This window comes from Tribolium madens, unplaced genomic scaffold, assembly GCF_015345945.1.
Source record: "Tribolium madens isolate multiple individuals breed KSU strain unplaced genomic scaffold, Tmad_KSU_1.1 Scaffold_19;HRSCAF=116;Tcas5.2_LG9, whole genome shotgun sequence".
Taxonomy (NCBI): domain Eukaryota; kingdom Metazoa; phylum Arthropoda; class Insecta; order Coleoptera; family Tenebrionidae; genus Tribolium; species Tribolium madens.
Genome location: NW_025400983.1, coordinates 9293593 through 9319164, shown reverse-complemented (window position 1 = coordinate 9319164; position 25572 = coordinate 9293593). Strand labels below are relative to the sequence as shown.

The 25572-nt window shown below is 32.3% G+C and overlaps 8 protein-coding genes across 25 annotated transcripts; 6 read left to right on the top strand and 2 right to left on the bottom strand.

Annotated features, from left to right (window-relative positions):
* Positions 1 to 468: 468 nt before the first annotated feature.
* LOC123015809 (phosphoglucomutase-2) lies at positions 469 to 21748 on the bottom strand. 5 transcript variants are annotated; one of them, XM_044415789.1, is made up of 7 exons: positions 21556 to 21748; positions 2347 to 2668; positions 2130 to 2298; positions 1732 to 2081; positions 1546 to 1677; positions 765 to 1496; positions 469 to 714 (listed from the first exon to the last, which is right to left on the bottom strand). In XM_044415789.1, the coding sequence occupies exons 2-7, from the start codon at positions 2655 to 2657 to the stop codon at positions 612 to 614; spliced, it is 1797 nt and encodes a 598-aa protein (XP_044271724.1). In that variant the 5' UTR covers positions 2658 to 2668; positions 21556 to 21748; the 3' UTR covers positions 469 to 611. The 5 variants fall into 5 exon arrangements, with proteins under 5 accessions (XP_044271724.1, XP_044271725.1, XP_044271728.1 ...); XM_044415790.1 differs by lacking the exon at positions 21556 to 21748 and adding an exon at positions 6536 to 6730; XM_044415793.1 differs by lacking the exon at positions 21556 to 21748 and adding an exon at positions 3331 to 3530.
* On the top strand, positions 3061 to 10517 carry LOC123015814 (START domain-containing protein 10-like). Of its 8 annotated transcripts, XM_044415806.1 has the most exons (8): positions 3074 to 3264; positions 3337 to 3438; positions 6635 to 6751; positions 8638 to 8667; positions 8733 to 8925; positions 9074 to 9206; positions 9255 to 9522; positions 9572 to 10517. In XM_044415806.1, the coding sequence occupies exons 3-8, from the start codon at positions 6638 to 6640 to the stop codon at positions 9635 to 9637; spliced, it is 804 nt and encodes a 267-aa protein (XP_044271741.1). In that variant the 5' UTR covers positions 3074 to 3264; positions 3337 to 3438; positions 6635 to 6637; the 3' UTR covers positions 9638 to 10517. The 8 variants fall into 8 exon arrangements, with proteins under 8 accessions (XP_044271744.1, XP_044271737.1, XP_044271742.1 ...); XM_044415809.1 differs by lacking the exon at positions 3337 to 3438 and having other exon boundaries at positions 3061 to 3203; positions 9255 to 9517; XM_044415802.1 differs by lacking the exon at positions 3337 to 3438 and having other exon boundaries at positions 3063 to 3203.
* On the top strand, positions 11428 to 12433 carry LOC123015812. Its single transcript, XM_044415799.1, has 2 exons — positions 11428 to 11571; positions 11618 to 12433. The coding sequence occupies exons 1-2, from the start codon at positions 11455 to 11457 to the stop codon at positions 12422 to 12424; spliced, it is 924 nt and encodes a 307-aa protein (XP_044271734.1). The 5' UTR covers positions 11428 to 11454; the 3' UTR covers positions 12425 to 12433.
* On the top strand, positions 13725 to 19429 carry LOC123015810. 4 transcript variants are annotated; one of them, XM_044415795.1, is made up of 4 exons: positions 13725 to 13780; positions 14718 to 15403; positions 18641 to 18793; positions 18842 to 19429. In XM_044415795.1, the coding sequence occupies exons 2-4, from the start codon at positions 14735 to 14737 to the stop codon at positions 19325 to 19327; spliced, it is 1308 nt and encodes a 435-aa protein (XP_044271730.1). In that variant the 5' UTR covers positions 13725 to 13780; positions 14718 to 14734; the 3' UTR covers positions 19328 to 19429. The 4 variants fall into 4 exon arrangements, with proteins under 4 accessions (XP_044271730.1, XP_044271731.1, XP_044271729.1 ...); XM_044415796.1 differs by lacking the exon at positions 13725 to 13780 and adding an exon at positions 13956 to 14058; XM_044415794.1 differs by lacking the exon at positions 13725 to 13780 and adding an exon at positions 14564 to 14671.
* On the top strand, positions 19682 to 21267 carry LOC123015818. The gene is made up of 5 exons (XM_044415815.1): positions 19682 to 19830; positions 20472 to 20599; positions 20655 to 20751; positions 20799 to 20940; positions 20989 to 21267. Exons 2-5 carry the CDS (start codon positions 20492 to 20494, stop codon positions 21200 to 21202), a joined length of 561 nt encoding a protein of 186 aa, XP_044271750.1. The 5' UTR covers positions 19682 to 19830; positions 20472 to 20491; the 3' UTR covers positions 21203 to 21267.
* LOC123015816 (glycolipid transfer protein) lies at positions 21325 to 22500 on the top strand. Of its 3 annotated transcripts, XM_044415811.1 has the most exons (6): positions 21325 to 21391; positions 21444 to 21684; positions 21737 to 21792; positions 21863 to 21981; positions 22029 to 22179; positions 22230 to 22500. In XM_044415811.1, the coding sequence occupies exons 2-6, from the start codon at positions 21531 to 21533 to the stop codon at positions 22410 to 22412; spliced, it is 663 nt and encodes a 220-aa protein (XP_044271746.1). In that variant the 5' UTR covers positions 21325 to 21391; positions 21444 to 21530; the 3' UTR covers positions 22413 to 22500. The 3 variants fall into 3 exon arrangements, with proteins under 3 accessions (XP_044271746.1, XP_044271748.1, XP_044271745.1); XM_044415813.1 differs by having other exon boundaries at positions 21352 to 21684; positions 22241 to 22500; XM_044415810.1 differs by having other exon boundaries at positions 21354 to 21684.
* LOC123015817 (transmembrane protein 17-like) lies at positions 22491 to 23708 on the bottom strand. Its single transcript, XM_044415814.1, has 5 exons — positions 23571 to 23708; positions 23147 to 23445; positions 22994 to 23097; positions 22830 to 22943; positions 22491 to 22776 (listed from the first exon to the last, which is right to left on the bottom strand). Exons 2-5 carry the CDS (start codon positions 23226 to 23228, stop codon positions 22504 to 22506), a joined length of 573 nt encoding a protein of 190 aa, XP_044271749.1. The 5' UTR covers positions 23229 to 23445; positions 23571 to 23708; the 3' UTR covers positions 22491 to 22503.
* LOC123015813 (ankyrin repeat domain-containing protein 27-like) lies at positions 23357 to 25352 on the top strand. Of its 2 annotated transcripts, none has more exons than XM_044415800.1 (7): positions 23357 to 23409; positions 23487 to 23716; positions 24124 to 24321; positions 24376 to 24541; positions 24596 to 24725; positions 24783 to 24933; positions 24987 to 25352. In XM_044415800.1, the coding sequence occupies exons 2-7, from the start codon at positions 23694 to 23696 to the stop codon at positions 25216 to 25218; spliced, it is 900 nt and encodes a 299-aa protein (XP_044271735.1). In that variant the 5' UTR covers positions 23357 to 23409; positions 23487 to 23693; the 3' UTR covers positions 25219 to 25352. The 2 variants fall into 2 exon arrangements, with proteins under 2 accessions (XP_044271735.1, XP_044271736.1); XM_044415801.1 differs by having other exon boundaries at positions 23376 to 23409; positions 23475 to 23716.
* The last annotated feature ends 220 nt before the right edge of the window (positions 25353 to 25572 follow it).

Sequence of the window (25572 nt, the reverse complement as noted above, 5' to 3'; positions counted from 1 at the left end):
ATTGCAACAAACTGTCTAGACGGTTACTTTTTTCTTTCTCCAGTATAGGATTCCACGTGTTCTAAAAGTATGTACGCTGATCAAGAATACTTGATATTTTACGAAAGTAATTGAGTTAAAGACGCAAATGTCGAAATATTCTTGAAATCTGGAACTCAATTAGAGTTGTTTTAAAAACACATATGAGGGGTAGTAAAACAGACTAATGATTATTTCAACCCCATTTGAGTTCAATATCTTGAATTAAAAACAAATTTGCAGCCAAAATCATAATTAAAATTTGATATTCATACGAAGCAATTTTCTTCAATACCAAATTGCCAGGTTATATAAGAATTATTACGGAATTTTTATTCTTCTCACTCACAAAATAGTTAACAAAAACAGGTTGGAAGATAGTTATTTATGAATTCTTAAAAATAATTGTTTATTTGAGGATTCTTCTTCTTCAAGTAATTGCCACGAGAAAAAACAAAAAAATGTAATTTTATTCTACTAATGTAGGTATAATTTAAAAACAACATACAAAGATGCCATTTTAAGTATATCAATAAGTCATCACATTTTGGAATTCTATAATCTATGGTGCAAGAATTGGAATGTTTATTTATTTAATCCGATTTTGAAATTAGCCCATTTTGAATAGGTTGCAAAAATTCTTCAACGATCGCATCTACCATTTCCTTTAAAGTTGCTACAATACCTTCACGATTTCTGAAACAACATATTAAAAAAAAGAACATTTCAAATACTACAGGACTTACGTATTTCCAGCTTCGGCACACATTTCCGTGTAATATTTAACTTTCGGTTCAGTCCCACTAGTCCTAAGTGTGCAAACAAGACCATTTGAAAAATTGAAAGTTATCATTTGGCAACTTTTAGACACCGGCAATATAGCTTTATTGTCAGGTTGGCCATTATCATAACCGGTAGTTAAATCCCTAATTGTAGTAATTTTATACTTATTATTAAGAATTGCAGATGGGTAAGCTTTTCCGTTAAGATTCCTCATCCTGTCAAAAATCCTCTTAATTTTTTCCGCATCGTGACAAATGAAATATGAATTCAGCGACACGTGGTACCCATATTCAGCATAAATCTCTTCCAATTTATCGGTTAAAGACTTATTTTGCATTGCTAAATATGAAGTCAAGGTATCCAGTTGAAAAGCCGCCGAAACACCATCTTTATCCAAAACAGCAGTACCACAACAGAAACCTATAGCTTCCTCAAAAGCAAAAATCACTTTCTTCCCTTGTTTCAACAGGTCATACATCTTGTTGCCCATCCATTTGAAACCGGTCAAAGTCTCAATAAAATTGAATCCTTCTTTCTTTGACATGGAACGCAAAATCATAGAGCTTACAGTACTACTAAGCATATACGCGTTTTGTAAATTTTCTTCAGGGTATTTGGTTTTGAAACAGAACAAACACCACCAACCCAGAAGAGCTCCCAACTCGTTTCCTGTGAAAACTTTCCATTCACCAGTCCTGCAAATAATAAATGAGGACATAGAATTTTCATTTTTCAAAAAAGTACTTTGAATTTTTCTCAGCAGCCGCCATACGATCGGCATCAGGATCATTAGCAATAATCACGTGGCTCCCATTCTCGTTTGCTGTCTTGAATGAGAGATCTAAGCTACTTTTGCCTTCCTCGGGATTGGGGAATCTGGAAAAAGTGTGGTCAAGTCAATGAAGACTTTAATTAGACAAAAAAGCGTACTTTACTGTGGGAAAATCAGGATGAGGGTCTTTTTGTTCCTGCACTGGTACCATTGCAACACCAATCATGTCGAAAACTTGTCTAACATAATTGTAACCAACCCCATGCATTGCAGTATAAGTAAAAAGTACTTTGGCCTTTTTATTAAGTTCTCGATGCTCAGGCAAAATTGTATCGTTTATTACATTTAAATAGTCTTTTAAAATTTCACTAAGGGGATCTGTTAGAAGGTCACTTTTTAATACTGTTGTGTCCCATGAAGAGTCCAGTGGTACCAAATTGTCTAAAATATTTCTCTGGATGTCTTTATCCACCGGAGAAATAATTTGTGACCCGTTAGGACCATAAACCTTAAAAAGAAAACTAAGAAAAGGTCTGAAACACCAAGAGAATTTTACTTTATATCCATTATCCTCTTTGGGATTATGCGAAGCCGTAACCATGACCCCTATCGCACTTTTATACTTTGAGACAGCAAATGGTACAAAGGGTGTCGGTACTATTTTACTGAAAAGTCTCACAGGGTGACCAGCATGTAGGAAAATCGCTGCTGTCAATTCTGCCCACCTAAAATTTTCAAAAATTAGGTTTTGAACTTTAGACTAGAAGAAATACCTTCTGCTATTATGTCGCCCATCGTACCCAATCACAATCCCATTCTTATGTAACAAATCTTTATCACAGTGTTCTAAGTATTTAAGTAGCCCTTGTCCCGTTTGAATTATAACTAAATCGTTCATAGCGGCATATCCTGGACCCATTCTTCCCCTCAAACCAGCAGTACCAAAAGATAGACGATCAAGTAGTACCTTCGAAAGTTCGTCATACTTCTTTTCTTTAGCCAATGTTTTGATTTCAGAAGAAGTCTTATCATTTCTGTCCCATTTTAACCATTCTTGTATTTTGTTTTCGAGCTGCTGGTCCATTTTTCTTCAAACTGCAATAGAATGCTCACTGTAATAGTATTACGAAGAACTGAAATCGATACTAATGATGTGCTTCCACGTATGAAATGTTGCGTCATTGATTGATAAGAAAATGTTTATGACTAAGGTCAAGATTTTGAAAATAATCAATGCGATTGAGACACGTATTATTTATTAATGGAAAATAGGAGATTTATCATCTTGATACATTAAAAAAAATAAAGTGGATATGTTGCAAGAATTAGAAACTGGCATAATTGGTTTCACTGCTTCGAAATTAGAAATGAGTGAATCATTAGGAAATGCAATGAAAGGTAAAAGCCCCCGTGGTAGATAACTACAACGATAGACACCTAAAAATAAAAAACTGAAGCACTGGAGCGTCACTTGTTACACTATGTTCAGTTTAGTTAGGAAGTATTTGAATCTTATCTCCGTCTGATAATAAATAAAATACGGGCCCTGCACTAAAGCATACGAATACAACATACAAGTGACAATGTTTGTTTCTTACCACAGTCAAAAAATAAAATGTCAAATCAAAATGTAAGTGTTATAATACCATAAGTTTGTTTACACAAAAAGTGCAACACTGTACCATCATAAGGTAAGTTGTGACTAATTAGAGCTAATAAAATTCACCAACGGGTGGCATACACTCTATTTACTTTACCTACAGTTACGTTTCGCGTTTTGGTGGAAATGTGCTGACATTTTCGCGGTCTGTGATTTGACTTATGTTGAATTAATTTTGTCAGACCTGAAAACACTACTGGATGTGGTATTTATTTACAATAATTAACACCTTGTTTTATTATTTAGTAATGTACTTTGTTTTATGTGTAGCTTGTTGATAAAGATCTAGAATGGTGCGCTTAATGTTGTTAATTCTTAAATCAATGGTGGCAATTTATATCACAATAAATTGCTTAGGTCAAACTGGGTTAATAACAAAAATGTGTTACTATTTTCGAGTTAGTTTTGTTATGTTTCGCCTAAGAATTGGCTCAAATGTTCAAAGCAAAGGTAATCAGTGATCCTTGTCTTATTGTTATTAATCCACAATGATCCAGTGTCGTTATGTTTTGCTTGATGTCATGCCAACTAAACCATAAAAGGTGAAGTTACTAAAAACATTGAAACTACTTAGCTATGTCTAATAATATACTTTCTACAAGTGACTCAGTTTTATGATTGGAAAAATTGGCATCCAGTCGTTTTTATTTATGACATTTGTGAAGCTCAGCAAAAGTTTGGGACGTTTATGTCAAAATTTATTGTTCAAATAATAGTTAGTAGTACAACCTTGTTAATAGTTAGTATTGTTTATGTATCTATTTTTTATTTTTACCGCACTTAAATATGCTAGTATCAACAATTGCGGTTTTTTTTTCAAGGACCTCCGTTTGAATAGTAATAATTGTGGGTGGAATACAAAAAAGCAACAGGAGTGTTTGACTTTTGATTAGTTCTACGGTTAATATTTTTAATCAGTGAGTTTCAAAAATTACTTGAGATTTTAACTTTAAAATTTAAGTGATAATTTTGACGTTCATGAAAGCTTTTGCAATAAGTTGGAAAGAAGTGTTGAATATTACGTTTTATTAGGGAGCAAAAATAGAACAACATAGTCTTTTAAGTGTGCCATTAACCTTGAGATTAAGTGATGTGATTAATAAATCAACTTTATGAATGAATAAATATCAACAATTTATTCAAAATAGTTAAAAAAATTATTCCTTTCCTTCTTATTGTTGTTGAGGTCTGATAAAAATAAAACAATTTTATATTTTGGCCCACATTTCGTCTTTTATTTTTGTAAAAATATAAAGTAAAATAAATTAAATAATTAAAATAATAGTTATTTATTATTTTACAACCGCAGATAAACAACAATGGATGTATTTTTTATCGTCCAGACGATAAAATTTCATTTTAACATGAAGAAAAGAGTAGATAAAATTCAATTTTAACATAGAGGATTGAATAAATAACTATTTCCGGAAATTATTTATTATTTTACTATTTTTTCAAATAAGTGCTTAAAACACTTAAAAAAAAAAAGAAGTTCAAAACAATTCAGTAAGCAATTCGGTATGTACCTAACTATGTATCAAATCTTTTTAATTTCTTTTATATTCCATTTGATTCTTGTTAGTTTTGTTAGCGAAGATTTAAAGTAGAAATACCTATACAGAGTTCTTCATCTCAGCCCCCGTCTTCTGTAGCTCAGTTATTATTTAAGAGTGAATTTTGATATTTTGTAGACTTTATTTATTTTTTAGAGTGCATTTTAGGAACATATTTTTGATTATACAGAGTGCCCCAAAAATAAGGAACAATTTTATAATTATAATTAAAACATTATCTTAAAAGGCGACATCCAAATATACCAAGAAACATGTGGTATTTCATTAAAAAAAATAAGTTCGTACTGTAACTTATTTTTGAGACACGCTGTATAGTTGAAAATAATTTCAGACAATGCACTAGATTAGTACCTATCTATCAATTATCTATAGACTTTTTTTTTAAATTTTAACATCTAAAGGTTAATAATGGACTTAACCAACTCGCTGGAACACCTGTATAAAAAACAAATTCAGAAGTAAGAATTATCTTTGGAAATAATTGTTTAAAAAATCTATTAGGAAGGAGTATGTATGAAAATATACTTTGTGCACGAGACAAAATTAGAATCAATTTGGCATGCAGGAGACGTATTTTGCAAACTATTTCCCGACCAAAATTTACAAAAACAATATTTTCATTATGACAAACTAAAAAGAAAATTAGGTATATCAAAAAAAAATTATTTACGTCATCAAATCTTTCAAATTTCTGAGATTCATCCAATCAGATTCTCGGTAATTTAACACATGGGCAAATTATCGATACACTTCTTTTCATATTAATGTGCATCAAGTAGGTTGTAGAGGTCTAAATGAATCTTTACTTTAAAGGCCGATTTACACAAAAAGTGTCATTAATGTCATTCAGAATAAATTTAATCACATCAATAATAACAAATATCTTTATGTTTGCTATCCTACGTTAATTAAATTAATTGTTAATTTTAATCATTGTTTGCTACATGGGGTACACATTTATTTAAAAAAATAATTTTTAGGTAAGATTGAGTTTAGGATTGCATGGTTGCCACCTTAAAGTGATCCCTTTCCACGACTACTTCGATGCACATTAATATGAAAACGATTATAATTTGCACACGTGTTGAATTATCGCGTAATTTGAATCTGATTGGATGAATCTCAGAAATTTGAAAGATTTGACTGGATTAAATTTTGTCAGGGAAATAGTCTGTCACATTTAAAAAATTAAAAATAGACCGGCCTTTGTAAAAACTGTTAAATTAATGAACAATATTTACTACGATGTGCTCGTGTCAGTCACACCCAGAAATTAGTGTTAAAAAAATAAAAAAGCAAACCTTTGCTGGTCTCCTTCATTTTTTTTATTACATAAGTATGTGTATAAAAGGGGAATATATTAAATGGGATGATATTTTAGAACAAAGTTCTCAAGACAAGACAAGAAAACGAACCCTATTCCCTTGATATAAAAAATGCCACTGATCCAAAGTCATGAAAATGTGTCAAAATTTCCGTGCCGCACGCGTAATTCGGTTTATCCAAACCCGATATCGACGCAATGATAATATGTGAGCCCCGTATCAGGCCGGAAATTAAATAATTAATTATAGCACGCGGGGGCGGCTTATGATATCGACTCCCTTAGTAACCCCCCAGCGCCTCCGTGTCGCAGATCCTCCGTTAAAATACAAAAAACCCACAAGCTCGAAACGCAATCGATAGTTTACAACACAACACAATCGTGACCCGCCAGATAATACGTACGGACGATGAAGGCGCCGCGACGTAAGAATAGAAAATGAAGTGGTCGTCGTCGTCGTACGGACGGCGTGTCGTCGCATTCACCGGTGGTTGTGGTTGCAGGAAATGGAGGCGGGTGTTGTGAAAATAGCCGAGGACAGCGACTTCGACATGTTGAAGAAGCTCGTCGACGATCACACCCACTGGAAGGTCGAATACGACAAGGGAGAGGACGTTAAGGCATGTAATTTGCACGTGTTTTCATTTTATTTATTGAGTGTTTGTGTGTGAGTCAGAGCAGGAAAGGATGATGCGTGAGTCGACTAGCGGATCCGCTGGATCGCGATGGGTCGATTTTAGCCTAATGGGAACATGCGCCATCTTCGGCGAGGCGACGTGTACTACGACAGATAATTTAAGCTTAATTTAAACATTTCAAGCAAAAGTCTTGCTTCCGATATAGACACACGCCATGGAAACATAGAAATGCTTAGAAATGCTAGTCAGAGTTTTTATTGTATCAAATCGGGAATTTGAGATTAAAAGCAGAGCTTCAAACTTTTAACTGCTACTACGAGACTGCAAAGCTAAAAAAGTCTTCAATTTTTATTTTTGGTATTCTACAAGTAGAAACCAGGACATATTTTAAGTGCGAATTATGGGTAGGAAATTTAAAATTCTGTATTAAACTTGAAATGAATTTGTAAGTTAGAATTTTGCTTTGAAATATACGTATCAGTTTATATGCGGCACACTTATTTTATTCAGAATTTTGAAATTCTGGGTTTTGAGTCAAAAATAGTGAGTCCACAGATTATAATTTTTAACTTAAACGTTATAACCCAGTTTATAAATCGAAATTCTACAAAGACGTATCATAATAGAACCAAAGTTATGATATTAAAATAGCTGTTTTCAGTTTCAGAATTTAACATTCTGAATCCTGAAACTCCTCCTCCAAAGCAAAGAATTTTGAAAAGTCTATCATTTTCTAGAGGTACATTGGACTTAATTAGAGCAATAATAATTATTTGTATTATACAGGGTGATTCTTAAATAGACCGACAAAATTTTATCCTTGGTAGTATCAAATGAGAACATGCTGGAAAAAATATTTAAAAAAATGTTTGTTTAACCGTTCTCCAAATTAAATTTATTAAAGTAATTTTCGAGGTAAAGCATACGCCACTGATGTGTTCTGGAAACCATGGTATTAATTTGATGAAAATGTACTTGATCATTGCAACAATTCATAAACGCCGTAAGTGGCACGGATCAAGGGGGTTTTGCCCCTAAAAGATATAAACGTAAAAAAGGCACAGTTTGTCTCCATGTATCCTTAGGAAGCTGTTATAAAATTTTGTCGGTCTATTTAAGAATCACCCTGTATACACGGTGATCAAAAAATGGCGGATAACCTCAATGATGGATGCATTCTTCGAAAAAAAACGGAAGTCCGTAAAAAATGTTAAAATAATCCTCTGTCTTATTTTTTTGAGCTACGAGTATGATGAATTATGAATTTTTCCAAGCTGGCAACGTTGTAATGTAGCAGCAAAAATAATGAAAGTAGCAAACAATTATTTCTGTTTCCCAAGAAAGCAAAACAAAAATGGCATTATTTATTTATTTATTATTTATCCAATGTTGTCAGATATAATTATAGGTGTTTTAGAAACGGTAACAAATTAACATAGACCAGAATTATAGAACTTAATCGTCAACTTTGAAGCTTAATAGTTTCTAAACTTCGGTTTACAGAATTTTTTAATTTTTTTGTAATTTTTGAACTATTGAAACAAATTCAGTTTTAATACTTATTATAACAACTTTGTTAGATTTCATTATTTATTAAACTAAATAGAAATTAATTGAGATTAAAACCTTTATTTGTAATTGCAATCAAAATTTTAATTACGTGTTATTAAGGAGATGAAAAAGAAAAATAAATTTAGCTAAAAAAAACATAAAAGCCATCAAGACAAATCAAATATTTAGTGAAAGCTGCTAATAGCACTAGAATAAAAACTTGACAACTGCTCCTTTTTCTAGTATCCCCTGCAGAAATCCAAAAATTGACCCCCAAAATATTTTTCAGCACTTATTGTGTTTGCTGTTATTTATAGAAAGGAAAAACCCAAATGCAAGAATACTTTGTGAGTGATGTGATCCTTAAAAACAATACGACTTATCTTTACCATTTACTTTATATTTTACTCAGGTATGGACCAAGACGACACCTGGTTGCAACTTTAAAATGGTCAAAGTACAAACAGTCTTCCATAACATACCAGCAAACACCATGTTTGATGTCTTACATGACCCCGATTATAGGAAAGAATGGGACGAACACATGTTGGATTCAGTAGAAATAGGTTACCTCAATCCCAACAATGACGTCGGTTACTACGCCCGTAAGTAAAAAAATAATTAAATCTTAAATCAAACTTGTTCTTATCAGTGTGATTTTATAATTGCTAAAGTTGCATCACTTTAAGTGTTATTTGCTATCCAGTAATTATTTCCAACGATAACAAAATTGCAAAAATGTTTATTTTTCAGTATCCTGTCCTGCACCCGTAAAAAATCGCGATTTCGTCCTTCAACGCTCTTGGCTCGATTTAGGGGATGAAAAACTCATTCTTAACCATTCAGTCTTTCACAAGGACTACCCTCCACGTAAAAGCTTTGTCCGGTTTGTACAAAAATACCACATTTCCGATCACAAAAATGAAATTTGTAGAGCAACCTCACACCTGACGGGTTTCGTGGTGCGGCCTGTCGAAAAAGGATGTTTTCTAGGGTATATCTCACAGACCGACCCCAGGGGTAAACTACCCATTTGGTTGGTGAATAAAATCACGCAAAAATTTGCCCCTAAAGTAGTGAAACAGTTGAAAAAGGCCGGAGAAGGATACGAGTATTGGAAATCAAGACAGAAAAATCCCTTAGACAAGCCTTGGGTATATCCTGAACTAACCCTCCTTGCTCCAAAAGTGTCAATAAGTGATGTAGGGGTTGAAGATGAGTTAATAGAGATTATTATTTTTGTGTTTGTAGTGTGTGCCAACAAGTAGCGACACAACGTTGAGCTGTTCCTGTTTAGAAGACGACGAAACCGAATAAATCGCACGCTTGTAAGAAAACGAAAAATAAAAAATGTGGATATTTACGAAAACGAATTTTTTAATGTCAGACGGGTAATTAGGGTCTAAAATAATAGTATTTTAGCTTTTAGGTCACTTATGTGAATACAAATTCGTTCTAGAAGTGATCAATTTTTAAAAATTTAGAAACGTGTTAAATAATTTTGATAGTATTTGAAATAATAGTTGATATTTAGATCTAGTGCATTGTTAATACCTCGTTGGGTAAATTTATAGAATAGAAATTAAAACAAATATTTATGAAAACAAGAGGCCTATTTGGTGTTAGTGTTTTGAAAGAAAAAAATGACCGCACTATTTACCCAATTCAGAAAGAGCTTATTACAAAATAATATTGTAGTGCGGCTATTTTTGTTTTGATATTTTTCTCGAATTAGCCTGATAATAATTTTAATTCGCACAAGTGTTTATCCTCTTCAAATGATTTTCCTTATCATAATTATAATAATAGAATTTGAATACACATCATATTAAATTAAGACCAATTCATATTTAAGCATTTTTATTAGACAACCAGTCCTGCACTGGTGTAAAATACAATTTTCGATCCATTTTAAACTTCTCACTCGAGATGATATTTTGAATAGTATGTATATTTGTCAAATTTTATAAAGAGTATTATTTGATAATTTTAGATTCTATTTATAACTATTTAGTATTATGTAAAAATTCTAATTATATCTAATGTTAAAAAGAGTATGATAACAGATAACCCAAATTCTTAATAAATCAAAATATAATTAAAGTTTTTCCTCAAAACCCATATTATTTAATTATGTATTTTCTAGAAAAAACAAGGATTATTTCTTATAGACCACAATTCAAACAGCACAAATTATGTTAATTGAGTAAAATATTCTTGTTAAATTGTGAATAATATAAATAAAACGTTCTTTACAGACTTGTTTTTTTATTACCACACCCACTGAATAACAATATTACTATAATTAAAAACTGCACTCAGTAATTAAAGTTATGGGAAATTTTGAATGGAAAGTCTTAAGTGCTTTATGCGTATAACCTTGGCATCCGTTGGTTTTGATATGCATCAAACGTTTTGTCGTATAATTTAATTTACCATTCTACTTCAATGTGGAATAAAGGATGCAATTTAAAAAGCCATTACTAGCTTAAATCGCAATATACTTAAAGTTAAACCTCCTTTGTAAGCTAATTTGAATTAAGATAAAATGTGCCACGAGCTTACATAATTTACTTAACGTCTTGACTGTAGAAATTTTAATACAACTTTTCATTTTCATCCAACAACCGACGAACAAACTGGAAAAACCGTAAAAAAATAAAACTTCTGAAACATAAAAGATCTCACCCTTCTCAAAAGTGTTTTGTCACGTCTAAACATTTTTTGCAATCAAAACTAAATAAACTTGGCAATAAAACAAACTTTACACCTTTTAAACGGGTTATCTACAATTTTACGGTTTGCAAACTGTGCCAGAATCATTTTTAATAGACTAAAACCGATGCAAATCTACTCGACAACAAATAAATTTATTAAAGACAATTACCTTAGCTTCCAAAAGAGAAAACAGGAATTGGTTTTCAATAAGAACATATCGGTTTAAAACGCAAAATTTTCCCTTCAACTCACCATCATGCACCTTCATTGTAATAATAGCACGATTAACTTATTTGTCATTGTTCACAAGTTAATTAGTTCACGCTAGAAGCATTACCAAAACGACAAAAGTACTTTCGTGCACATATCAGTAACAACAACCGTTGAAAACGTACAAGAAGTAAGACAGTGAAAAAATGTCTCCAAGAGCATCATCAGATTTTGGTTTATACAAAGAAAAACTCAAAGAAAATAATATGAAGTCGATCAAATTTATTTTTATTATAATTGTCACAGTGCCCTTTTTGCTTCTGGTAAGTTATTTCCCTCATTTAAACCAATTCCAAAAAACAATTGTAGATTTTGTACGGCGTGTCTACCCTTCTAACTCGAGAACCTGACAATTTTGAATCAACTATCGAAAAACCGGCCCCAAATGCCGAAAAACTGGTAGTATCCCAATCGATCAAAAGAGACTTCTACCAAAACTCACCCCCGAAACCCTTTGGAGTAACATTTCGAGGCCAACCCCCTTCAGAATTCACATCAACAACTGAGAAAATCACGACTTTGAACTACCCCCAACTTAATTTTCGTCACAGACACTACCCCAACAACATTCAAGAGGTCATAGGGTACGGGGGCAGATTCCACCCCCCAACTTACCAAGTCAAATATAGCAACTACTACACACAATCACAAAGCCAAAACGTACCAAAAAATCAGAGATCTACAAGAAATTTCAGCCTCGATGAGAACGATCCGTTTTACTTGTACAAACCTCAAGATCCCGGAGATGTCAACCTTCTCGCCACTTCTAGTTTGAGATTTGCTCCCCCGATTTGGAGTAATCTCAAGCCGAAATCGCAAATTCCGCGAGTTTATTTTCCACAGCAATACCAGGAAAATACCCATCGGCAGGAAATTTACAACTACCCCAATAAACCACTAAGAGTGACTTTAAATGTTTATCCGAACGAAAATGAGCAAAGACAAGGGTTGAGGCAATTTATAAATCACAAGATTGAGAATTTACAATCGAAGATACGATTTCCTGAAACTAAGCACAAAAAAATGGTGATCCATGTGAACTTATATCCGGATGAGTTTAGACAGGGTGAGAGTAAAATGTATCGAAATGTTTTAACAACAACTCCGGCAACTTGAATTGCACAAAATTTGTCTTTAATAAATTATCTACAATCTACAAGTCGTTTTATTTATATTTTATTCTCGAAAATTATGAATTAAAGTGAGTTTCCATTGACGCTATTAAAAGAAAATAATATCGATTCTAATTAAACAAACTAATAGATAATTGCATTGTGGCCACAATAATAAAATATTATTTCTCAAAGATAACAATTATTATTTACAGTCCAATTAGTTCACGGCGTTTGGTTTATTCTGGTTAATACTATTCATAAGTAACTCTGTCTACTTCTTGTCATAATTTCACTCGAAATTTATAAAAACTAAATTTACCTTGAAAAGAGTTCATACGTTTAGCTCTATTTCCTTGCGAATGTTTCAATTACACAAAATTATATTTTTCCGGTTCTCACCAAAAATCTTCAACCCATTTCACAGAAAATATATTTCAAAGCCTAGGCTGAAAAATGATAATTTCCACTTACAGTTTTCAAAATTTCAAAAGGTACTAAGCAAGCGCAAATCGAAATTCTTGCGCAAAGTTATTTTTTCTTGTTATTACAAATAAAAGTTTAATAACTTGCTTTGATAAGATGTCATTACCCCATAAACGTAAGTGTAATTATAATTAGTTCACTTGAATTAAACGTAATTATAGAAATAACCGTCACAAAATATTGTTTGTGTGCACTTTTCAGTTATCACCAAAGAAACCATAATCGATAATACAATGGGCTGAAAATGTAGGTGTGACAAGGGTTGGGTACACCAAACTATATAACTATACAAAGACTTTCGAACGTATAAGACTTGAAATTGAGAAAAATTCATTCAGAAATCCTAACTTTTTCAAATAAGAAGTGAAAGTAATATTCTTTTAATTTTTTTAAAATTTTCTAAATTCTTCTTCAGACGAACATATAAAAAAAAATTATGAGCTGAAAACTGCAAATGATTTCTAAAATTATAATATTGACACCACACTTGTTTGCTTCTAATTATTGAATCAATACTCATTTTCATTTGTATAAAAAGTATATTTTTTTTTAAAACATATGTTTCAATAGTAATAGTACTACTTAAGTACATAGTACTTTTGACTTTTATCTGTAATTTTTCAAAAATCCCCAACCGTGTATTTTACACCTAACGGTTCATTTTTGCGATATATTTATCAGCAAAAATTAAAAAGAATATTGTCTATTCTCATTAACGTTCTCTAGATAAACAATGTTAACATCAAAAACAAATTTGAAAAAGTTTTTATTTTCAATAAATACAAACTCTCAGTTTAGTCGCAATATTTTTTGGTTACCTTTGAGTTCCTTAAAGCCAACAAGAACAAAAGTTAAAGGATTAACACAAAACTAAGTGAGTAGTTAAATTATGATGTTTCGAACACGATGTTTGCAATTTACAACCATAATAAGTACTAATGTTCACCTTCAGAATTATTTTTTTAACATAAACCCTCGGATAAATCACCTGTTATTAAATTTTTTTTAAAGGTTTTTTCAAATCAAAGGATAAAATAAAAGTTACTTATAAATAATTCTAAAAAAGTGCGTACAACCGAATAAGAAACTAAAGTCCCAAAATATTTTTAATGAAAACTGAGTAAAAATCAACAAAACAAATTAAATACATAGGTGAGTATTATTAATAAAAATTATCCAAACTTTGGTGACCCACGTGTGGATTATCTCTGCTTTAATATTTCATTTTATTTTGTTCAAAAATAGATTAATTTTTCCATTTATACTTTCAATCCCCTGTAGACGTACTAATTTGGTTTATTTGTGGAGATATTTTGACATTACCGTCAACAATAATAAAAAACGTGTGACTTAAATTTTATAACATATTTTATTGCAGATAAAATTAAATCAAAACATTTACTTTAAGACAAAGATACATACATTTTAAACAAATTCTAACATTCCAGCATTTTAAAGATCAAACTTAAATTAAGATTTTCTATTGTCTAGTCCAAAGGTAAAACCATAAAAGCTCGTAATTATCCTTTTGACCGAGATTAAAGAGAAATGAGAATTTACTGAGTAAACGTAAAAAATTAAATCTGTTTAATAAATTAATTACACTACCTTTACAACACCAAACGGAATTTTTTGATATACCTGTCCTTATTATTTGATCAGGTGTAATGACATCTTTTGAAAAAGACAGAACACAGGCAAACCAAATTCAGTAATGAGACAGTAAACATCCGATTTTTCAACCCCACCCAAAATAAAACTATAGGTTTGTACCCAATTCATATAAATGTTGTCATTTAATATGTTTTTAGTTTCACAAATTACGTAAATGGAAGTAAAACCACCACACCAAGACATACGTTATGAGCACTTGACACTGTACGATAACAGAACTAAAGACACTGCAACAAAACTTTTCATCCCAAGTGACGAAAACCCGTTTCCGTCCAAATATCTCGCACTAGTAAATAAAAAGGAAGTCAGAAAGCCATTAATTGGAGTTTCCGACACTCTATTATGCTTGCTGGTCTTAGCCCCCGCCGTTGTGGGTTTCTGGAGAGGAACATGGATGCTGTTGGACATATACGGCTCTTATTTTCCACCCTTACAAAGTCTCCTTTTGGGAGCTTTCATTCATCTAGTTTTCACCTTGATCCAAGACAGTTTCTACGAAATTGTCAAAGGAAAAAGCCCGAATCTGGCAGTTAAAATCTTGAATATGATTACAACACGATTTTATATTTACGTTTTTGCGCTGTCGTCAAACATGCATTGGAGAGGGCAGTGGAGCCTCATGGATTATTATTTGGGGGTGCGTTTTGGACCTGATGGGAGAGTTATCGAGAAGGGGTGTGAAAGGCTTATTATTGGAACAATAGGATGTTGCATAAGCTTGATTGTTTTAAGAAGTTTTCGCAATTGTATCGCTCCTCCTTTTGTGTTTTGTTTGGATAGGAAGGATACGACGTTTCAGATACAGAACAGATTCAAAACGAAGGTAAGGGAGTTTTTCTATTGTTTAATTGTTTAAAAAAAAATATTACTGTTTAGGTGCGTTACATTAAAGAAAAACGCAATTAACAATTATTTACTTTCTATGCTTTTTAGTTTTAACCCATATTCTGTAATTTCATGCCTGCTTGGTACGAAAAAGTTCTGCGTTTGTTTTAAACGATTAATTTTATATAAAACACAAAATGTGATTACTAAATTAACTAAAGTTTATGCAAATAAAAATATGGGGACAAAATTAAAAAAAATATATTTATGCATTAAGCCACTGCAAACACCCGAAATAGTTATCTACATTATAAGGAGTGGTAGGTATAGTTGGTTCCAACATTATTTGAGACTTATTATAGAATAAGACGATTACCCGCCACGGTGGTTCATGAGGCTTGCGCTAGAGATGCCATAAACAAATTTGCATTTCTTAGGACAGGAACGTTTCAAAGGTTTATAGGAAGAGATGGTCCGTAACAGAAATTTGTTTTTGAGCTTTCATAAAAAAAAAAAAATTAATTTTAATATTCAGCTATATTTTATGATTGTTTCTTTACAAATCTGCATTATAACTTTAATACTAAATTAATATATAAATTTCCAAATGTTTGCCTGTAATAAATTAAAAGCCTACCAGGAAAATTCCTGAATACGGCTCTCTTGTATATCTTCAGGGTAGTACCACCAGCAGTGAAAAATAATTACGGACGACCGCAAGGCTGCTTAATCCTCAATAAAGCTTTGCATACGTCAATCTCAAATATTTCTGGTGACGACTATATCTTCTTAATCCTTTAGTTTAAGAAATCGTCGTCTTTTGATTCACAAACAAAATAAATAAAACAATAGATATTACATTGAAAAATAGGTGGAAAAAGGAAATTTTATTAAAAAAAAAGTTTTAGTTGTCGATAGTTTAAAATATCCTTAAAATATAAATGTAGACAATCTTTTTTTTAATATACTTACAATATATTTGAGACAGCAAGATTTGTAACAATGCGATAAGAATTTAAACTAAGCAAAATAAATAATTGAAAAGAAAAAAAAAGAAAAAAAAGTATTAGCGTATTACAAAGTAATTTTTTATTTATTCAAAATACAAAATTTCGTGTTAATTGCTGAAAACGTCACCTGATAATTTTTATAAACGAGTTTGTATGAGACACAACATTGTGTGTTAAAACAGCTTTTTAAATCAGTATAACTCAGTTACAGTTCTTGTAAATCTTAAATTGTTTCCTTTGCGTTTCTGGTTTCTGGTCATTAATTACCAACTGATTCGACTTGATTTCGTTTTCTAAATATTCAGTATTTTAAACAAAATATCTAGAAGCCGAAGACCTAGACAGTTCAGTCAGAAATTAAGTGTTTACAGTGTTCGAATTTTTTTTTGATATGATCTGTAATTTTACTCATTTAGTTGTCTACCCAAAACTCACTTTCGGCAGCAAAATCAGTTGAATATCTTTATTATTTCTAGATGTTGCATTTTTAATGTCACTTAGTATATAATCTTCCAATCACAGGTCATTGCCTTAGATGTTTTATGTTGTATTTTTATCATCTTCTAATTATCACTTATAGCATACTTTGAATACATTTTAGTGATTATATTTACTATTGTTAATTATAATTTTGCAGACAAAAACTAGAAAATGAGACATTGTTAATGATAATAAACTTCCTAGAAATTGTTCCTCATTTAATCCGATTAGTTACCGGATCGAATTGAATATTTGCATGCCAATTCGTTGAGCATTGTGCTCCTCGCTAATTATTATTTCAACAATTATCGCTGAAACACACATTTACACTTGCACTTTTTATAAAAATAAATTTCTATTTATAAATAATTGCAAGGATAATTTTTAATTCAACTGTAAATACAAAAATGAAAATATGATGCAATTTTAAGTATAATAATACCTTCCAAAATGGCAAATTTTCAAAAATTAGTGTCAATTATCATTAATAGTAATCTACCAAAAGGGCATATATCTTGAAAAATATCCACATGTTTTGGCGGAAATACAATTCAAAAAACGGTAATCATGAGAGTATCGGAAATACAAAAATACATACATACATAATTGTAAAATTTTTGATGATGGTTAATAATAATTTTTATGTATTTTTGTAATACTCATTAGCGATGACATAACAGTCAAAACAACGCAAAATGCTGCCAATTTCCTCCTAACTTCAGCAATTTGAGAAATTACCCACATTTAGACAATTTCATATCACAAGATCTAGTCCTCGTAATTAGTCAATGCCCCCGCAATCTAAAGCAAAGTACTCTTTGTAAAACGCAACACATCACCGCAACAATAAATTAAATTGTTGTACCACGTGGTATCCCCTCCAAGAATTTCAAACATGTAGGGTGACCACTGTTATCACCGATTTGATTTAGTACTGTTTATTGTTCCTATAAACAAACACAAGAGTGCTACACCCAAAAAAATCAACCACCAAACGCAATGTTGAAGTAAAAACCGCAAAAGTCCAAAATGAGGGGAAGCACCGCTGGACTTCCGGACACCCTCAAGTCACACCATAACGCCCCCTACTATGCGATTTTATCAATTTTGGACGCGATTTTCTCATCGCTGGTGGTTGCCCCTTTGGTCGTGGGCTACTGGCGCAGCGTTTGGGAGTTGATGGGCATCTATGTCTACCCCGAAGACATCCTGATAAGTTCTTGCATTTCGACCGGAATCGGAATCGTCGGTCATTTAATATTTACGTTGCCTCAACATGCGTTCGAGACCTATTTGCATCCGGATCGCAACCGGATCTTATTCTATGTGATGTCGAGGGTGTATACAGTGTGTTTCGCTTTTATATGCGTGAACGGGTGGCGGGGGCCGTGGCAACTTCTGGATATTTACACCAAAAACGAACTTCTAACAGTTGTAGCGGCCACTGCGGTCGGATTTGTCGCTCTGACGGCTATGAGGGCCCTCCGCAACGTCTCAGCGACCCCCTTTACGGTCGCCACTGACTCCGTTAAGGGGTATTTCGAGGTCTTGACCATGTTTCGAGTCGCGGTGAGTCAAAAAACGGCAATTCCAGCATCACGTGCAAAATTACTCTTGCATAACAGACGATGCTATAATACAACATTTATCAAATTAACAAAAAGTGTGTTTCCTGTTGATGAAAATTGCTAGTAAATCCCACATGACCATGAATGCAATGTCATCAAAAACATATTTGGTTTCAGATGAGCGAAAGAACATCCCTCTACATCCTCGACTGCCTATTCTCAGTATTAGTAATCGGAACTCTTGTGGTATTCGTCTGGCGAGGAGCATGGGCCTTAATTGACATATTTTTATTTCCGGAGAATGAAACACTCTCAGCTTGGGGCAGCTTGGTAACCTACTTGAAGCCTTTCTCGCCAAATCTACTGTTCTTATTTTAGATCGTTGGTTACTCTGCTGTGGCTATAGCTTTCATGCTGCAACCTCTCATGAGATGGTTATGCGACCGCATTACCGGCTTTATCCGACTTTTGGTCGCCGATATCTTCCTGATATTATCCTTGATCGGAACTGTGAACGTCTGGAGAGGCATCTGGAATCTGCTCAACATTTATCTACTCCCAAACAACTTGGAACTGAGTTGCTGGATAACCCACTGGATCTGCCTCATCATCCTCATCCTCCTGGGATGCTCCAATTCGCTCCTAGTCCGAGGAGTTTACATCGACGCCGAAGAGCCAGCAGGAAAATGTGTTGTGTTCCCTTGCCACTACCTTAGACTGATATTCCAAGAACAAAAACTAAAGAAACTCCGAAGTGAACAAAATAAAACAGAATTGACAAATGTAAAACCCTTCGAAAACAATCACATCATAAGTGTTCAAAACGAACCACCTGCTCTAAATCACAAAGAAGGCGACGCTTAACACAATTTTTATATTCCACTTTTTATATAGCAATATTTATTGACGCCAAAATGTACATAAGCCAGTATGTAAATAGCCAAAAATAAACCTAGAACAAAATCATTGTTTTTGTTTGGAAACCGACCGTAATTACAATCAAAGAGTCTCAGCATGATTTTATTAGTGGTGACTGGTGACATCCTGACCTACTAAATGCTTTGTGAAGTTATTTAAATGCGGATGCTGGCACTTCCTAATTTGTTAATTGCTCATTAAACTAATCAACCAATTGCCTGCTAATCTTGTTAACTCGCTTAACCGAGAGGGATTTCGAAAAATTCACAACCAATAAAATGGCTCAAATGTGAGCGGTAGGGTAATGACAGCAAACAAACAGAAACAAGTCAAGGTAAAAACGTGTTTTTACTACTTCTCGGGCAGTTCTGCAGGACTCGCGGTTAACCACACGCAGAATATTCATTTCGCAATTTGTATGAAGTGAATAAAGTGTTTATAATTACTAGGTAAGGTCCAGACAAATAAATTAACACATAATTAACAAGTAATTACAATCTTTTAAGTCCCTATTTTTTTATTGCACCCAAAAAATTCTCAATGCCCTTTAAAAATTTTGACTTGAACACTGGTTTGTAACAACACTGCAATTCACACGTATTTGTTGTTATTAATTAAAAGAAACCTGTTTAAATTCCAAATACACTAATTAATTAGTGACGTAAATTGGAGAAGAAACATATTTTTACAAAATACGAAATTAGCATAATTTTGTGTGGAAAAATTCACGAAATGTGCACCTTTGTAAAAAATGCAATTTTTCTGTTGCTACAAATTACATTTACCCACTTATGCATAATTGGATTCACAGAATTCCAATCTGAAATGACATTCCAAGCTTGTAAGAACGGAAACAAAATTAACTCACAAGCATGCATTTTGTGTGTGTATTTGTGTTATTGTTGTGACAACCTAAATACACAATGAATAATTTGATAAAAAATTCGTGTTACTCACAGATAAGATGGACCCAAATCTCATGTCGTTTCATTAATGGAATTATTTACAATGTTTAAAAGGTCAATATTATTTATCATTTGAATGATAAATCCGTGATTTTTAATTTTAATAAAACAAATACTTGTTTTAGAATTGAATTGAATAAACGAAATGAACAAATTTTTTCCACTCCTAATTTTTGCCATCGTTGGCTACAATTGCCAGGATTTTGCATTTCCGGAAAGTCCGGGGCAGAGACTAGACACCGACACTAAAACTGTAAGTACAGTTATTATTACTATTATTTGTGATATATCACAAAAATTAAATCTAGGATAGAGTGCCACTATTCGCTCCTGATAGATGTCCCGAAAACCAATTACTATACCCAGGGAACCAAAAGAATGACTGGATTTGTGACTGTGGACCCGGTAATTGTTTAAAAAAAATAAAATTGTGTAATAATACTTGTTTTCAGGATTTATTTACTATCCACCACGGGATGGTTGTTTTAGTGCTTACCGGCAAGGCCCTTGTGCCTCAGGGTACCACCTAATTTTGAAAAGAAACCAAGTTGTGCCTGAATGTGTGATAAATCCGTGCAAAGATGGTTTCGCCAGGTCTATATTCTTTAATTTTGTTAATTTGCAATTGTAGGTTTTTTATAGGTACAAAGGGAAGTGTTACGAAATGGGTAAACCAAACGGTCCGTGCCCTCCTGTCGAGGCAGGTGGTGGAATTTTTGACGTAAATGCCACAACTTTAGTCGTCGAGTGTCTAAAAGGCACTGATCGCTTGTCTTTGTTTAATATTCCGAAAAATTGCCCCCCTGGGAGTAAAAGGGACCGAAATAACAAGTGTCGAGAAAACTGGAACGTATAAGTGTGATTTGTAAAACAGAAAATAAGGATATTTATTTGTTATTAATAAAGTTTTTATTTTAATAATGGGTGAACCCCCGATTTATCATGCTCGTATCTCATCGAGTTATCGACCACTTTCCCCGTTCTTCCATAGCAACTTAGCAACATCTGCAATCCCAGTCGTATAATTTTCAAATACAAAAATGTGGTAATTAAGTATTTATTTATCTGTACACATTAAAAATTTCCCACGTCACAAGATATCCGTATAATTTGTGGAAACAACCGTTAAACACTGCCAGACTGTGTTGAGAGTTTACAAAATAAAATATCAAAATTAAGCGAAAATGTCAGTTTCAAACGGTGGCTTACCTTCCGAAGACTCCGCGACGATTTTTTCTACACTTCCGGGGCAGTTCCCAAATTTGGTCGAAAACAGGGATCAGAAAATCAAAACAAGGGAGTTTTTAGATGCCTCTTCGGGAGCTGTCATTTTAGTAGGTATGAACATAACCTAAAAAACCATTTTTTGCTCTTATTTTATATTTTTCAGAACGATTCGGTAAAGTTTTTACTCCGGTTATCTATGATATGAATGGAAACATTAAGGTAAGTTTTCGAGGTTTTCGTGTGTCTTTGACAAAAATAAATTATTACATAACCTCACTTTTTATTACAGAAAATCACAGTTAAATATGAGGAAGACCGGGAAAATTACGAGTTTTTGGAGGACATGATACTTAAACAAAAAAATTTAGACCAATTGCTTGTTGTTGATGCTTTGCAGTGGTTGCGGCGGTAAAAAAAAACCTCTTTTGGAACCCTAATTCGTGAAATAATTTCAGAGCCCTTCATTTCATTTCGCGCTTCTTCCAGTCTGTTATAGACGACACCGACAATAATAATAATACACAAGACTTGTCTATATTTGTTAAAAATGCATACAAGGAAACTCTGGAGCGGTACCATGGTTGGATAGGGTCTCAGTTGTTCAATGTATTTCTGTCACTTTTTAAAAAAGTAAGATTTAATTCGACAAATTGTAGATTCTGTCAAGGTTTACACCAAATCGCCAACAACTTTTCTACCAACTCGCCCTCGAGAAACACCACAAAGAGGACCACGTTTTGCGCGATATGAGACAATTCACGCTCAGAATGTCTTCATGTGTTCAAAAACTTATCGATTTCTACCAAGAGCATGACCTCGAGACCAATGATAGAGTTTAAAATTTGTTGTTAGTTGAATTTGGTACTTAAATTTTGTATTTGTAGATTTTGCCTTTCCAGTTGTAAATAAAATTTTTATATACTTAAAGATTTATTTTTTATTCATTCTGTAACGTTCTTGTACATCTGCAATTGTCACATCTGATCTTAATTTCATAATGCGAAAATAAATTGCTTGTTGGGCTGCTGTAAATTTCAAAGCACAATAGCTTGATATCAACTGAATACATAACATTACAAACATGATACTTTGCACTATTATTTCTACAACATGTAATTTGAAGTTTGGATTGAATAACAGAAGACCTTGTAGAGGAAACTGGAGCAGTAAGGACAACATCCAAAATCCCGCCAACTCAGGAATCTACGAACAATGTAATGTTACAGTTCAGTACACATGGACAATTTTGGATTTACTTTATCCTCAAGATTTCCCTTATACCCCAGATAAAGTCTCAACAATTCTAAAAGAAAAACCGTCGAAATTACAGTTATTATAATAAATTTGTACAGTTCGCTAAAACAGAGATACTGAGATTGGTTTATTAATGTTATTTCATTAGTTTTTAAGTCGTTCATACAGTATTCCTCAAATAGAGTACAAGAACAGCCATCCAAAATGGCGCAAAAATCACGTTGAAATAAAGCGACATCTGCAGCGGTAAATTTGACATAACTTCGTTACCTAAAAAGCCTTAAGGAATTATAAATAATTTGCCAACGCAGTTTTTTACCATAAACCCCATTATCGATTTTACGCGAAAGGCCTGGAAATACTTTATCAGACACTGACGTCACAGTTTCCTTCCAATCCATAATTGAATATTTGAGTAAACACAATCAAGATTATTTTTAATATTCTGATTGTTATAAGATTGTTGGACATTTATGTCTGGAAAACGATAAACAACTGTTTTTGTTTGTATCAACTTGGGATTGAGTTGCTAAGAAACCGTAATCGAATCCTACACATTTTTGCTGTTATTGACTACTGCAGGTGTTTATTTTTCCATTTTATCTAAATTCCGTAAAGCTAAAATTCAAATCTTAATTATATCCTAGTTCTGCTTTTAGGTATTTTAAGTGAACAAAAAAGAATAATCATCGTCAAATTATCAGAGAGTAAAATCTACAAACAAAACAAGTGGTTATACCTACCTATACATCCGAAAAGTTATCTGATAAAATGTTATTACGTAAGCAGCGAAGGTCATTTATTATTGTTAGTACACATATGTACCTAAAACAATGTGATACGACAAGCTACTAGAAATAATAAATATGGAAATAAGAAACTTAAAGCAGTGAGTATTTTTAATTTAATACCACTTACAGAACGTTTTTTACTAATATATTTTAAAAACGAATATCTGTGTCATATATTTATTACCTTATTTAATCTTTTTTTTAAACACACGTTTGTATCATAATTTATATATTGAATTGTTTTATGGATTGTTTCAATAATAAGCAATAATTATTATTATACCTACACTTATTAATAAGCGTAGGTATAGGTACTTAGTTAATTTCCAGTTTAAAAAAATGGTATTTATTTAATATACCTATCCAAAAAACAATATCAACACAATTACACAATAGTTAGTGATACATGCAGTTTTGCACGTATAACTGTTTTATTGTATAAAATATATAGAACCACAAAATGCAAGTTTAATGTCGCTGAGATTATTAAGTTAATTTTTTTTAGAGCCGAAGAACTGCTTATAGGAACAACACAAAATGAAGCCATCATAGATCACATAAATGAAGAAATAGGCTCATGGAATTTACCTAACCATGACGATTATCCAGATCTGGTATCAAAAATAACTGACCTGTTTTACAAATTGTACGTAAAAGTATCTCCAGATCAAAACAATCACAGCAAGTTTGAAGCTTTACAATGGTAATTTGGTCATTTATTTTGTAAATTTATTTTTTTGTGATTGTTAATTTGAAGGATTCTTTTTGACAAGATCCATGATTTAGTCGTGCCATGCATCAAAGCGAAGTTTTTTCGAGAAGATGAAAGTTTTTTTGATCGGTGTTCATTTTTGTGTAAAACTAATGTCTCAGCAAAGGAATTTGGCGCTGATGATAATTATAGCATCCCGTTATGTGCTGCTGTAATTAAGAATAAATAGTTATTTTTTTAAGTGTATTTAATTGTTTTTTTTTAGGTTGTCGAGTTATCGGTTATCGACAAGTACAAAAGTCCTAACGAAAAAATGAATTGTTTATGCAGCACTTACGATTTAGTATTTGCGGAAATAAAGACAGCAATGGTTTCAGTAATTTCAGAAAAGTCTGGTAAGTCTCATAGTTGCACAAACATTTTTTTCTAATATCCTTTGATTTTTTTTACAGATAAGGAAATAGAAATTCCTATAATTGACAACAAGGACATAATGCCAGTCCTTATGGCAGTAATTTTTAGGTCGAAATTGCCTTACATGTTAAGTAATTTATTTTATATTAAATTTTTTTGCTTCAAGATAGAAGAAAATCGAGAAATTTTGTAAATAGAGTAAAAGCTTTTTTTTCATGATTATACAAATAAATATTTTTTAGTGATATTTTTAAAGCGTTTGAGTCTGCTGTTGATAAATTAATTGAGTTGGATATTGATACCATGGAACCTATGAAGGGACTTTTCCAAAGAAGTTTAGATTTGGAAGAATATATAAAAATTACATCTAATTCTAAAGAAGAAAAAGTAAAAAAGTCAACTTTAATCGATAAAGCAAATCAACGTGTTTTAAATTTAATAACACGATCCACAAGCGAAGATCAACTGTTTTAATAAAATATAACAAACGCGATATTATTGTTTAATTGTGATGCTAGATTAGATGTAAATACAAAAAAATAAAAATATACGTACAATTTTTACTATATCTTTTTAATAGAAAATTAGAAAAAAAATAACAGGCAGTTTTTTGTTATTGATGGTAACAACATATTTTCAATCTAAACACTCTAGCTAGTAGCTACCTTTTTATTTGTAGTTAAAATAAAAAAATATTAAAAAACAATAAAAATTGAAAACTGTTATTGTTTCAGTATTTTCAATGTACATTTCCTGCAAAACTTTCGAGATAAATTTAATTTTAAAATTTTGTATTGGCGCCCCACCGGCGACGGTTGTAACTAAATT